At 35.1% G+C, this 14,113-nt stretch overlaps 1 protein-coding gene across 10 annotated transcripts in view; it reads right to left on the bottom strand.

The window, feature by feature from the left end:
- MTMR2 (myotubularin related protein 2) overlaps window positions 1-14,113 on the bottom strand; it is a 107,499-nt gene that overhangs the window by 2,669 nt on the left and 90,717 nt on the right. For all 10 annotated transcript variants that reach the window (XM_059068228.2, XM_059068234.2, XM_067038255.1 and 7 more), the window contains 4 exons: window positions 12,710-12,895; window positions 9,808-10,014; window positions 5,485-5,577; window positions 1,697-1,810 (listed from right to left, as the gene is read on the bottom strand). In XM_059068228.2, the coding sequence (XP_058924211.1) occupies window positions 1,697-1,810; window positions 5,485-5,577; window positions 9,808-10,014; window positions 12,710-12,895 (600 nt within the window). The remainder of the gene's footprint in view (window positions 1-1,696; window positions 1,811-5,484; window positions 5,578-9,807; window positions 10,015-12,709; window positions 12,896-14,113) is intronic.

Raw genomic sequence — 14,113 nt, 5'->3', positions numbered from 1 at the left:
GCTAAGTGAAAGAAGCCAAACACAAAGGCCACACCCTGACTGATTTCATTTATAGGAAATGTCCAGAAGAGGCAAATTAAGAGACAGATTAGTGTTTGCCAGGGTCTGAGAGGAGAGAAGAATAGGGAGAGCAACTACTAATAGGTATGGGGTTTCTTTTCAGTGTTCTGAAATTAATAGTGGTGATGGGTATACAACTCTAGAGATGCTAAAACCCACTAAATTATACACTTTAAAAGAGTGAATTTTGTGGAATGCAAATTATAGCTCAGTTTTAAAAACATTTTTTTAAAGATATAGTGAATCCTATTTGAGGCTCTCAGAAAATGAAAATATCTTTGGAAGTTATCTATTAATTACCTAACATGCAAGAAATTCTTTTTTTGTACCAATAATTGTTTCTTTTATTGTTGAGTAGTACTACATCATATAGAAATACCACAGGTGAAGGGCATTTAGGTTGTTTTCAGTTTTCAGCCACTGTAAATAAAGCTGGTATGAACATTTGTGGGAAGAAAATCAGAATTTTGTGGGAACAAAAGTTTCTATTTCTCTAGGATAAATACCCAGTAGTGTGATTACCAGGTCATATGGTAAGTAAATGCATAGCTTTATATACAAATGTCAACTGTTTATGAGACATTCAATAAACTCTTGATTGCCTACTATGCACGGAAATATTTACTGCATGCTACATATTGAAGATGTAATGGTGAATTAAAAAATTTAATATCGGCCGTCAAGGAATTTCTAGTCTAGGAAGCACTTACTACATGGCAGTTATTATAGTGTTTTGTATAGTTTATTTTATGTAATCCTCACAACACTAAGCAATGGTAAATACTTAAGTAAATAAGTACTATTATCCCTACTTCACAGAAGCCTAAATTAACTTGCCCAACTTCACACAGTAAGTCAAAGATCCAAGATTTGAACCCAGGCAGCCTGGGCTCCAGAGCAAGCATTCTTTGCCACTAGGCTTTATAGAAAAGCATGAAGAAACTATTTTATAGCCACATTTTTTAGAATGAAAACTGAAGCAGAGGGAGACACTAATCAAGATAATTTAGAATTTCATATACAGGACAGATGTATTTTGAGGAAGACAACTTGAAATGTAATCCTTACAAGATTTCTTCTAAGTAATATCAACCACTTAAAAGTAGTAACTCTGGGGAAGTGGGGTAACAAATTTTAGCTTTCTACTTAATATCTTTTCAGTGTTCAAATGTTTTATGGTATTATTTTACAATTTATAAAAAATCCTAAAATGCCTCATACATATGCAGAATATATTTGGGGAAGTGAGCTGTCCATTCATTCAAATACATTTTTTTTTGCTAATTATATTTTTCTGCACCTGTTTTGATGGATTTCCATCCTGCAGGGAGTAACAGGTACATGGGCACTCCTAAGACTCCACATACTTCAGTTCTCTTTAGGAGACACTGCTTCCTACCCATAAACTCAACTGACAGCTAGCTGGCCAGCATATTCAGCCTTGTGACAGAGGTGCTTTAAAACAGATCAGGTTCAGATGTATGGAAAGGAGCATATTACAGCATATAAAATAAAATATAGCTAAAGGAATAATCCAAAAGAACAACTGTTCAGCTGAAATCCATCAGAGGATGCACTCTAGTAGAGAAAGCACATATTAGGGATACAGTGGGGAGGGTCAGGGCTCATGTTTTACCTCTTTTCCTCTCTGCTGTTCACTGTTACAGAGGAATGTTCCAAACAAACAGCTATATAGGTGGTCCAAAATGGTAATGAGAAAATATTCATTGAATTCAAATGCTGTAGGAAACTGCAAAATCAAACAACACAAACAAAAAATTATTAAGAAATTTTCTCAAGCATATTCATCCCTGTATACTGGCAGATCCTTTGTAATACTTCTTAAAATTAGGCTAAACAATATTCAAGACTATATATTTCTAAGCCATTATGGTATTATCTGCTTGGTCTTCTGTTCAAAATTATTTTCTGAGATAATTTTTCCTAATATCTCCTTTTCTTGTACAGTAAGAGTTTGAATGGTCTGATCTTGATGTTTCTGTATCCGTTTATATCAGTTAACCCTCAACTTGAGCCTAATAAATTCTGACTTGTCTTTCTCTGCCAAAAATGACCGTAAGGAACATAGTAAAATGTTTCTTTAAATTTTCAACAACATAGTTTTGTTTTTAGGAATTACACAAAAAAATATCGACGTCTCCAGAAAATATCAGCAATGCACAAAAATAAATTCCAAGGCAGACATGCAGATCATTTAAAAGCCAACCTACTTATCTTTTAAAGGAACATACACTCAAACCAGGATATCTTGTAATCCAGTACTCTGGCAGCCTCTTTCTAAAAAAAGAAAATTCACTGTCTCTTTAACCTAGGACAAGTGCTTGACTGGATGTCCGGCTATTACACAAACAACACAATTTTGGGGGAATGTATCAAGGACCAATTACAGATCCCAGGAATGAGGGTAAGGGATTTAGTATAATCCATCCTATTCACCTAATGGTTCAAGAATTATTTGAAAGCTTCTATGTAGGACTGTACCATTTATAGGACTGTGAAAAGGAATTCCATGAATATTTGGATTGTGGATTTGGGAAATAAATATTGGTGCCAAATTTTTCTTAGAATGATCCCTACCCCATAGTGGAGGAAAACAGTATGAACTGCATGCAAAAGGGACAGGGATGAAAACAACTTTGCTTTGAAGTTTCCTAAATTTATAAGCACGGTAACATGGCAAATTTACCTTCTCAAACAATTTATCTTCTCGAACAATTCATTCTTGAATAATAATTTTTGTGGCTGTGAAGCAAATGAAGCAGGTAATAAAGCACATGCCAACATAAAGCCAATCAATTGTAAGAAACTTTGTCAAATCCCATTCATTCATTTACAGAACAAATCCTATCTCCTGTACTGTTCTTTTTTTTTTATTTTTTACTTATTTATTTTTGGCTGCATTGGGTCTTCGTTGCTGCATACGGGCTTTCTCTAGTTGCAGCGAGCTGGGGCTACTCTTCATTGCAGTGCGTGGGCTTCTCATTACAGTGGCTTCTCTTAGTGGAGCATGGGCTCTAGGCGCATGGGCTTCAGTAGTGGCACGTGGGCTCAGTAGTTATAGCTCACTGGCTGTAGAGCACAGGCTCAGTAGTTGTGGCACACGGGCTTAGTCCATGGCATATGGCATCTTCCCAGACCAGGGATCGAACCCGTGTCGCCTGCACCGGCAGGCGGACTCAACCGCTGCACCACCAGGGAAGTCCCCCCATCTCCTGTACTGTTACACACTCTTAACAGCCTTATTTATTAGCCAACCATGAATACACCCTGACTCATTACACAGCAAGCCAAAGGAGCTAAGCCTATAAGTCTTTCATCTTTGTGGCAAAACTATTATCTCAGGTACGAGATGATGGCTTAATCAGTAAGCGTTTCCGCACAACAAAACTAAATAAGCATTATTTTAGAGCATTAGTTAAATAGAGTACTAACTGCTGCTATTGTTTTTAAAATTCTGAGCAGAGGAATATTTTGTCTCCTTACATGTTTAAAATCTACAGGGCCCTTTATCAACTGCTTCCTGATCCGAGGACTGACGGGATGAGGATGAGGGCAGCAGGAGATGTAGAATCTGGCTAATTACATTATTGGTCCCATTTTAACAAATTTGCTATTTAAATCTCTACACATTCAATTATTCATAAAACTAATGATTGCCAATAAACATTATTACTATCTAACACATTCAATGCTCAGGAAGAAAATATCATACAGAAAAATATAAGCAGACACTTACAATAAAGACAACTATAGTGGTATTTTAAGTCCTATCAATGAAACAAGATTAAACTGGTATTACATTACTTATTAACTTAAGCTCAAAATTAGAGTTAAATTGCTTTTAGATATAAAGCATATAAAAAGTTAACACAACTACTAAGAAAGAAATGCATTTGTCATGTACTCTTCTATGTGAACAATTGGTAAATGTGACTAATTTTGTTTTTCTAACAAATATACCAGAACTAATAGTTCGCACACATTGCTCCCTTCAAGGTATGTTCCCCAGAAAGCAGTACACTTAACCATCAGTGATGACTTTTGTAGTCCTATGATATGGCATATTTGATTTTTGCCAACATTGTCAAATATTACTTAAAGATTGATAATGGTCAAAAGTAGGTCTTATTGTTTTTGGTCAACCCCCCCCCCCAAAAAAAAAAGGATTGATAAGGATTTGTAAGAGCTAATATATCGAACACTATCTCAAAGGCAGTTCCAAAGGAAAAATTCAAACCTACTCCAAGAAGCAGTAAACATTATTAAACTAATAAGCATGTTGTATTTCCCTTCCCCTCAATACACCAAGGGCCTAATTTGTAGAACAAAACTGAACTGTATACACATTTCCATCACATGTGTTAAAAATACCAGCCTCAACAAACGGTAGTCATATCTATTACAAAACTTCATTTAAACCAGCAGGTTTCAAAACAATCCACCCAAATTGAAATGCTTATGGGGGAAAAATAAACTATTCGATATGTAATTAATGTATTTCACTTGAGCATCACCATTTTTCTCTTAATGAAATAAGGAGTATTTTATTGAAGCTAGAACACAATCCTAAAGCCAAGCAGAGCCAGCAACGGCCCTACTTTATATTCCTGTGGCAGTCTAATGAAAAACCAACCAGGCTCCCAGTTGTTTGAGGTCTAATAAAACTCTTGGATAAATAATTAACTGGAAAAAAAATGAACTGATACACCAATGAACTGTATCTAACTTTGGGGTTCTGAGATTATTTTTCCTGAGTTAAACATTTTTAAGACACCAATTCCTTGCCTCATTAGTGAAGTGATCCCATAATAAATCAGGTGTTTTTCAATCTCCTCTGGTATCTTTCCAAAAGACTAAATCTATTTACAGTAATATTTCAAATCATTTGCTAGAATGTTGATTAAGTCTAAAAAAACATAATCTCTCTCTCTCTCCGTACCTAGAAACAAAAAGAACTGAATCTATTATATACATATCTTGCCATAATTTCCATCTAAATACATTTTTCCATCAAAAGTGCTTAAAACAGGATGTCATTTCGCTTGAGTTACCTAGCCTACTTCATTTCTTTACCTCCTTTAGCAATGTACAGATGAGTTTCTGGGTGAATATAAAGCCATTATTTAACACTACTTGTCCAAACAAAAGAGGAAACCTCTCAGGGGTTATTATCAATGCCATGCATTGAAATGCTAATGGAATCAAATTGTCAAGTGTTTAATACTACCTCCAAATAATATCCTTTAACTTAATTCATAATGTAATAATAGGTAATAATAGTTCTAGTACCTAGAAAACTTACAAGAATTTCCATTTTACATGAAATGTAAGATAATCAGTGATCAAATCCAACTCTGACTGCTTAAAAGAGAGATGTAAGAATGGATATCCCAGATAAATTACCTGTCTTGTCATCTGCCAGACACAGTCAATAAACTGAAGAAAAACAGGTGATCTGTCTGCATCTGCATGGTTCTTATCTCCATGGCCAAGTCTCTAAAGCAAAGAATGAAATATTACATGAGCTTTGTGGGATTTTTCAGCTTTTAATGAAAGTAATTTTATTTTCCAAGAAAAGTAATATTTGCTCAATATTTTTAAAAATTCAGAAAATCTTTTTAAAAGATCACTACAAGGAAAATAAAATCACCATAATCCCACCAAGCAGAAATCTCTATTAACATTTCAATGTGCAAACTGCCAGGTTATTTCCTAACATGAGACACTTGTAACAGGAATTACAACTCAGTTTAGTAAATAAAACTCAGATCCTAAAAGGCTGATAATGGGGCACAGGAGCAGCCAGACCTCAGAGCCCAGATTTTTTTCTTCTGGAGATTTATTTTGCCCTGAATATTAACAGTTCCTTGTACACTAGCTTCAGGAAGCACCCTTCTCCTTTAACACCTTGGCCAGTGCATGAAGGGGACCTGCTGCATCTGAGCTCCAGACTATCTTTAAAAAGGAATCACATTAGCACAAATCTTTGAAAATTTTTTAAAAATGCTTGACAACTTCCCTCAAGCATGCACTCACATACTTTCTCAATTTTTTTTCTCCTCTGAGGACTTCTGCCCCCAGTGACTGAGATAAACCTCTACTCTGTACCCAAAAACAGTGATTCTAAAAGTATGGTCCACAGACTTCTGGCAGCAGGGCAGGTCTGTGAGTTCAAAACTATTTTTATAATATTACTAAGACACGCTTTGCCTGTTTCAATGTGTTGACATTTGCACTAATGGTGTAAAAGTGATGAAGGATGAAAACTTTTGGTACCTTAGGAGGAATCAGGAAGCAAGGCATTTAAATCAATCTATAGCCGTTATTATATTCTTCCCTGCCAAACACTTGCAGTTAAAGAAGAAAAAAAACAAAAACAAAAAAGCCTATCTCTCTTAAGCCAGATTCCTTGATGAAGCAGTAAAAATTATTAACTTTATTAAATCTCCCCATTTGAGTACAAAATTTATAAGTATACTATTAACAAAATGGGAAATACACATAATATGCTTCTGCCGCAGACTTAAATAGGATGGTAGGAAACACGGCTTTTTCATGCAACATCATTTTGACTTGAAAGAACAATATATGAACTATGATTATTAAGACTTGAATATCTTGCAGACATTTTTTTGAAAATGTACAAAAGTGAATGTGTCACTTCAAGGAAAACAATGGACAGTATTTGTTACCAATGATGCAATTCAAGTTTCTGAGTGAAAATTAGATTTGGGGGAAATTTTTATCTGCTACAATGAGTTTGATAATACTTTTCTGATAAAATCAGTAGCGGTATTAACAAATGTGACTATATGATATTATATAATGAAATACATTAACACTGGAAGGGCTGTGTAAATCTTTGAGCCAGTATTTTCCAAATTATCAATGCATGGGTAAGAGATCTATTTGTTCAAAGTGCAAGACAGACCAAAGGAATTTAATAGAACAAACAACGAAAAATTCATTGAGTTAGTTTTGGATTCCACATTACAATTAACTGCTAAGAAACTACCATTTGTCGAGTTTTGGCACAGTATCAAAGAAAAATATCCACAATTCCCTGAAAAAAATTAAAATACTCTCTATTTTTCAACCTACATATCTGTGTGTGGTCAGATTTTCCTCATTTCTTCAACCAACAGAACATATTGCAACAGATTGAATGCAGAAGGAGACATGAAATTGAGCTGTCTTCTATTAAGCCAGACATTAAAGAAATTTGTAAAAAATGTAGAATAATACCACTCTTCTCATTAAACTTCTTTATGTGTTTTGGAAAATGTAGTTATTTTTCTTTAAAATGTTATTTATGTTAATATATAATAGTACTACGGTTTGAATGTTTGTGTTCCCCCAAAATTCACATGTTGAAATCCTAATGCCCAGTGTGATGGTATTAGGAGCTAACTAGGTCATGAGGGTGGAACCCTCATGAATGGGATTAATGCTCTTATCAAAAGAGACCCCACAGAGGCCCCAGCCCTCTTCCACCATTCAAGAACACAGCAAAATGTTGGCAGTCTGCAACCCGGAAAAGGGCCTTCATTAGAAGGCCATGCTGGCACTCTGAACTTGGACTTCCAGCCATCAAAACTGTGAGAAATATAGCTGCCCAAATGGACTAAGAAAACAGATTTCTTTAAATAACATTTAAATGTTTAAAATTTAATTTCTAATATGGTAACACTGATAGATATAAACAAAGTTCTTTCCGGTCATCAATAATTGTTAAAAAAGCAAAGAGGTCCAGAAATCAAAAAGTTTGAGAATCATTACCCTGTATTAACCATGTAAGCATACCCTCTTGATCAGATGTCCTTTAACTGTCAAAGTCTGCTTTCAGATAACAACTAAGGGGGAAAAAATGGAGTAGGTAACCAGAGACAACAATTTAGGAATCCACTGCAACTTCAAACAGTCTGAAATATTTATGATTTTGGCTACATTTATATGAACATGTACAGCTTTGGCTGACTAAAACTTCATTTTTTTAATGGTCTTTTTCATGGTAAGTACATTATATAGAGAATTGAAAAACATGAGCTATTTGAATAGATACTCCAGATGACCAATTTTATTTAACAGTTCAAGTTCAAAAGAGCAGACTACCTTTAAGTGTCCATTTCTTGCAAGTTTTTTTAATAAACACTACTGGTAGCTACTGGATACTAACGGTTACCATTAGAGACAGCATCTGAGCAAACATATTTCAGAAAGTCTTTCAGCTAATCTAGGAAAATGCTGCCAAAAATCACACTCTCAGGGGCTTCAAGGCCTCTGAGCAATCTTAACTCTCATCTCCAGACTGTCTAAACCTGCCCCTCCATCGACTCTACTCAGCCAAACTCAGTCGCACCCAGTGTGAGACATCAGCTCGCACAGCTCCTCTTTCCGGGGAGAATATCCCTGCTCCTCACTCTAAATTCTATGATTACAACTGGTATATACCATGCACGGGCATACATGAGAACCAAGGCCTACAGGGTAACTGTTCCCAAGTTTGCTGGTTCCAAATTTAGTGTTTAGCAGAAACACAGCTAAAAACCACTTGAATGTTTATTTAATTAAAAGCTACATGAATCGAAAGTATGTTGTAACAAAAAGCAAATACAAAAGCACAGTATCCTTTAAAAGGGACATAATAACCCCATTCCTCTATTTTAGGAACTACTATAGTTTTGGGTACCACACTTGTAGAAAGCCATGAGCAAAGTCCAGAGGACAAAGGGGAGGCTGAGGGGATTAGCATGAGAAAAGACTGAAGAAAACGGACATTTTGCCAGAACTGAAGATTATGACTGACACAGGAAGACAGCTACTTTCAAATATTTGCAGGGCTATCTTATTTGGATTAGTAGTCATATTTGTTCTTCTTATCTCCAAAGGGGAATGTAAGAAAATGAGAAGTAAATTTTAATTCACTGTGAAGAAAAAGTTTCTAGTAGGTAGACTTTCTTCAGTGAGACTGGACAGCCTCAGGAATGGACTCGCTGCTTATTTCTGGAGGTGTTAATGAAGAAACCAAACAACCATTACACGGGGACACCAGAGAAGACATTCAACAGTTAATGCCTGGGCTCTGAGGCCCTTCCAACTTTTAGATTTGATATGAATGACAACATCAAAATAAATTTTAAGTCATATAGAGGGCACAAAAATTTATCATTTCCATAAAACTGCAACACTTTCCATACATACGGTCATTAAGAAGGGTAATAAAAAGCTATTCTATTCCCAATTCTAAATTAAATTATTTTTTCTCTGTTATTTCTTTTAGTCCCAGTCTAAATTGTTTTAGACTCAGATCCTGTGTGAGTAGTGCTACTTTGTAGGGCCTACTTTAAATTAAGAATAATAGGCCAGTCTCGCGTTTTTTTAAGTCTACAAGAAAAGCTAGAAGTGCCCTGTAGCTCCGTAACAGTCCATGCTGCTCTGAACTGTCATTTGAAGGTGTAAGTCACAGAAGGGTATCTCCTATTCCCAATAGAGAGTACGGAAGAGACTGGGCCAGACACCTGACAAACAGCTAACCCTGGCTCCAGACTGCAAAGCCACAGCAGGATAACCTAGTGCTTCCAAAACAAGCCTAAAGTTCTCTTGGGAAGTTTACCCATTAGAACAAAGGATCAGATTTAGACAAATATCTAGTGAGTAAAGGCATGATTTTTACACGCCTTACGTGAGATGCATATGTGATACACTGAGTCACGGTTCTTTACTCACAAGCTGAAATCGATGGCCAAAGCTTAGCCACTCTTTCTCCACAAGGACTTCAAATCCTCGGATGGTTCGGTAGTATCCATCCAACATGAGCATGGCCAGGGAGGTCAGCTGAGCTGTGCGATCCCAGCCATCACTGCAGTGGACTACCACAGACGTCTTTCCTGACTCTACTTTGTCAGCAATCCTAAGAGCCCCTGCAAGAATAAGCTGCAAACAGATTTTTTAAATTAATTTTTTAAAAAATTAAATGCTTCCTTCTTCAAAATTTACTAATAGAGTTTTGTTTAGAGATGAACTGTCTCAATACCAAGTGGAGAAAAAAACATCAGTCCCTTCCTAAAAAGAATTTTTGTGAATGGTAGAAGATACATAAATTTTGTTTTTAAAACTAAAATCTCATAAATGCAGACTCCTATTAATCCGCACAATGAAATATCCAAACAAAAGGTGCCTTTGAGTTTGAAACAAATCAAAAATATGAGTAAGAGGAAAGAAGGATTAAGTTCTAAAGAGATCTATTTCTGAGAATCTTCAAATATTCCAACATCATCCATTTAAATAAAAATAATACACCAACTTTAGTCTTACCTGTTATTTAAAACAATGATACTTAACCAAATTAGAATATGAAAGCAATAAAGTTGGATATTTTCAAATATTCTACAGCTTCTATAGCATTTATTCTGCTGTTTTTATATACATCATATAGCACACAGCAAGCACAGTATAAAACTTCAGAATAAGCTGCTTTTTTTATATCAGTATGAATGGAAAATTCTCATCAGACCAATATATTACCATGTCAATTTAACTGTTATCTAAAATTATTTCAGGATTTTTTTAAATATGCAGAGACTCTGCAAAATAATTTACCTTTTCTGAAGCTGATATTGAGTTAAAACTAGACAGAATTAGATGTAACCAGAAAAGAAACACAAAGTATGACATCCTTTAAAATGAACAATATAGCCGCATTTTTCTCTGCAATGGCCAAATCATACTTAAAGAACAGCATGATTACACAAACATAGATGAGAATGAAAGAAAAGATATACTAGGCTTAGAGAATCTCATGATGACCTCCTTTTGATTATAACTGTAGGCATATTCTGGAAGTGGGGTACTCTGAAGCAATCTCAATCTTGACTACACATCAGTGTCATTTGTGAACATTAAAAAAAACAAAAACAAACACCTGGTCCCCATTCTCCACTAATCCTCATTATTTTAAATAACTTCTACCTAAAATTCATATGTATATCCAAATGTACACATCACTGACCCAAAGGATTAAAACAGCTGGAGAGTTAAGACTGACAAGAAAGAGTTATCCAAAGTGGTCATCTTCATTGATTGATTGATTCATTCATTCATTCAAAAGATAAACATTTACAGAGTCCCCTACCATGTGGCAGGCACAGCTGGAGGTGTTGGAAATAGAGTAGCAAACAGAACAAAGTGCTGGCTTAATGAAGTTTACATTCTACTTAGGTGAGGCCAGCCAGGTGCAAATAAAGAAAGAAATATACAGTGTGTCAGAGGGCAGTAAGTGAAAAAGCACCATCTAGGTCTAGGGAGTGCTGGCAGAACTGCTATTTTATATGGAGTGGTTGGGAAAGGCTTCTTTGAGAAAGTGATATTTGAGCAGATTTCAAGAAAGTAAGTGGGTAAGCCTTGCAGGTGTGAGGACTGGGGGAGGAGAAAGTGGTCCAGACACAACAGTACCTGTTAAACTTCCTTTCTAAAAGGAAACTTATTTCGGTTATAGCCAGATTTTTGGAGAGAATGTTGTACCTGCTAAAAATTGACCTGGAACTTACAGAATGCTGCAATTTATGTTAGTTCTGAATCAAGTCTTATGGTTTTTTACTTATACATCATACAATGTAATAGATGGTCCCGTGACCATTCTCTTTAACAGAAGAATGTGCATACACTTTGCTACATTCAAGCTTCTATGTTTCTAGAAGAGAAACAGTAATCAAAATAGTCTATAATTGTTATTAGGTCAATTTAGCTTTCAATTCAGAGTCTTAGTTTTAGAGGTTTTAATGTGAGTACAATCTGCTCCTTCTTGACATGAAAAATCTCATTTCCATTTATTTCATAATATGAATATATATGGTCATATATATTATAGAAATCTATATTTTGGTAAGGTATCTTACTGAAATTCAGACACTATCTGAAAATATTTGTAACTATATTAACTGAAATAATATTTGGTGCTTCAAACATTATATATATTAACATATTAGGCAAGCTAGGGTTCACATGGTAGTCTCCAAATCATTTAGCATTCAAATGGTATCCTTCATTCAACTACTTCACCTCATGTGCCTGACCAGAATGGTTTTCACAAGCCATGCAACAATTATTTATTGAGTGCTTTATTCATATCATATAGTGCTGCCCTGGCTCCTCAGGGGACAAAGAAGAAATATGATTTAGCCTGTCCTATTCTCCTTGAATTAGCAATATATGTTGGGTGACACATAAAAGTAATTAAATCAAGTGCATGGTAACACCTGATTAGCTGGAAAGCAAAAGTAAAGTGAAAAGTTCAGAGAAAATGAAAACAAATGCAATCTGGGAAGACTTCATGGAAGAAATGAAATATGAGCTGGGATCTGAAGGATGGGCAGAATTCAGATAGGATGGGAAAGAGAGGGAACAAAATAAGTACAACTGAACCAAATGCATAGTACAGAAAACTAATTCATTCAGGCACCACAACTTAAAAGTAGTTTTAATTATCAAAGCAGTTATCAATTTTTCGCTGTGTAAAAAGGTACTTTCATCTTGATTTCAATTGTAAGAAAAGAGCCAATATAGACAAAAGGGCAGAGAAAGTCCTTGTTTGATATTCTATGATAGTTTAAAGAAATAATAACATACCCACCTTAATATGCTCTAGCCAGTGAGTAGATTCCAAGTTAGACAACCAGTGGGTCTCCTCAATGTTGGGGTACACAATCTCCTTAAGTTTTCGTAAAGATTCTCTCATAACATGGATATTGTGGATATCTAGAAAAACTAGTTCTGCATTTTGATAGGCATCTTCACTTTCATAACCTCCACCTTTTGCCTGGGGAAAAAAAAAGCAAATATCACAGGAAATATCACATCCATTGTATGCTGACATCCCCAAGAATGCCACAAAATATCCAACAGAATCAAAGATGATACACATTACTGATGGATAGGAAAACTCCATGGGAAAATGTGGCTGGCTCAAGGCAACTTAACACAACCACGCTCTATCACATGTTCTTCATAAAACATGAATATAATCTCACCCTGACTTCCTTTTGTTGCTGTTATTAAAATTATATGTGATAACATAAATGAAGGTAAAATTTCCCTATCCATATTTCAAGTCCTACTCAAACATAATTTCATAAAAAAGACTGAAGTCACCAGACTAACAAGCTCCATGTGCAGGGACATGTGTCTAGTCTACCCCCAGCCCATGCTTCTTCACCTCTCCCTTCCTCTTCACCTCATTTTAATCTTAATATTTGCAAAGCGCTTTGCAATCATAGTGACTGGCTTCTATTATAACCACACAACTACTATTAAACAAAAAGACTGAACAAGTATAAAAGCACAGAGTACTATAGTGTAATACTATCACTATTTTCAAAGATGTAAATCTACAAGTACAGAACAGAATGAGAAATATTTGGTGTTCACAATAAGCTACGGAGAACTAAATTTTTCTGGATTCAATCTCTATTTTAAGAATAAAATATTCTCCTACCTTATGTATAAAATATGCATCCTGTCTTATGTATAAAATCATGCTTCTTAGAGCATTAATGGAAAAAAAATTAGGAAGATACAGGAACAGCCACTGTAGTTATACAAAATTAAGAGATTATACCTTTGAAAACAACACCTCTTAACCAACAACAAATTACCAAAGGAAGTTTAAGTTTCCTTTCTGACACTGATAGTCTGAGAAATAGTTTGGAGTTAAGAATGGTACAGGTACAAAATTAACAGGTTTCATTAGGTACCTGTTAACAAGGACTACTTCTGGAGAGTGGGATAGGACAGGCAAGCGGTAAAGGGACATTAAAATTTGTTGCAAAAAATCCTAGAAACATGGCAGTAGTAGAAACTACACAGAATCTGTCACAAAAACACACAGAATGAAAATGCTCTGGAATCAGTTACACAACTTTATGAATATAATAAAAACACTGAAATACATACTTTAAAAGAGTACATTTTATGGCATGTGAATTATATTTCAATATAACTGATAATTTAAAAAATAGAGCAAATAGATAGTAAAACC

This window comes from Kogia breviceps, chromosome 7 (genome assembly GCF_026419965.1).
Source record: "Kogia breviceps isolate mKogBre1 chromosome 7, mKogBre1 haplotype 1, whole genome shotgun sequence".
Lineage (NCBI taxonomy): Eukaryota > Metazoa > Chordata > Mammalia > Artiodactyla > Physeteridae > Kogia > Kogia breviceps.
Note: the sequence above shows the minus strand (reverse complement) of the source record. Positions and strands in the feature narration are given on the sequence as shown.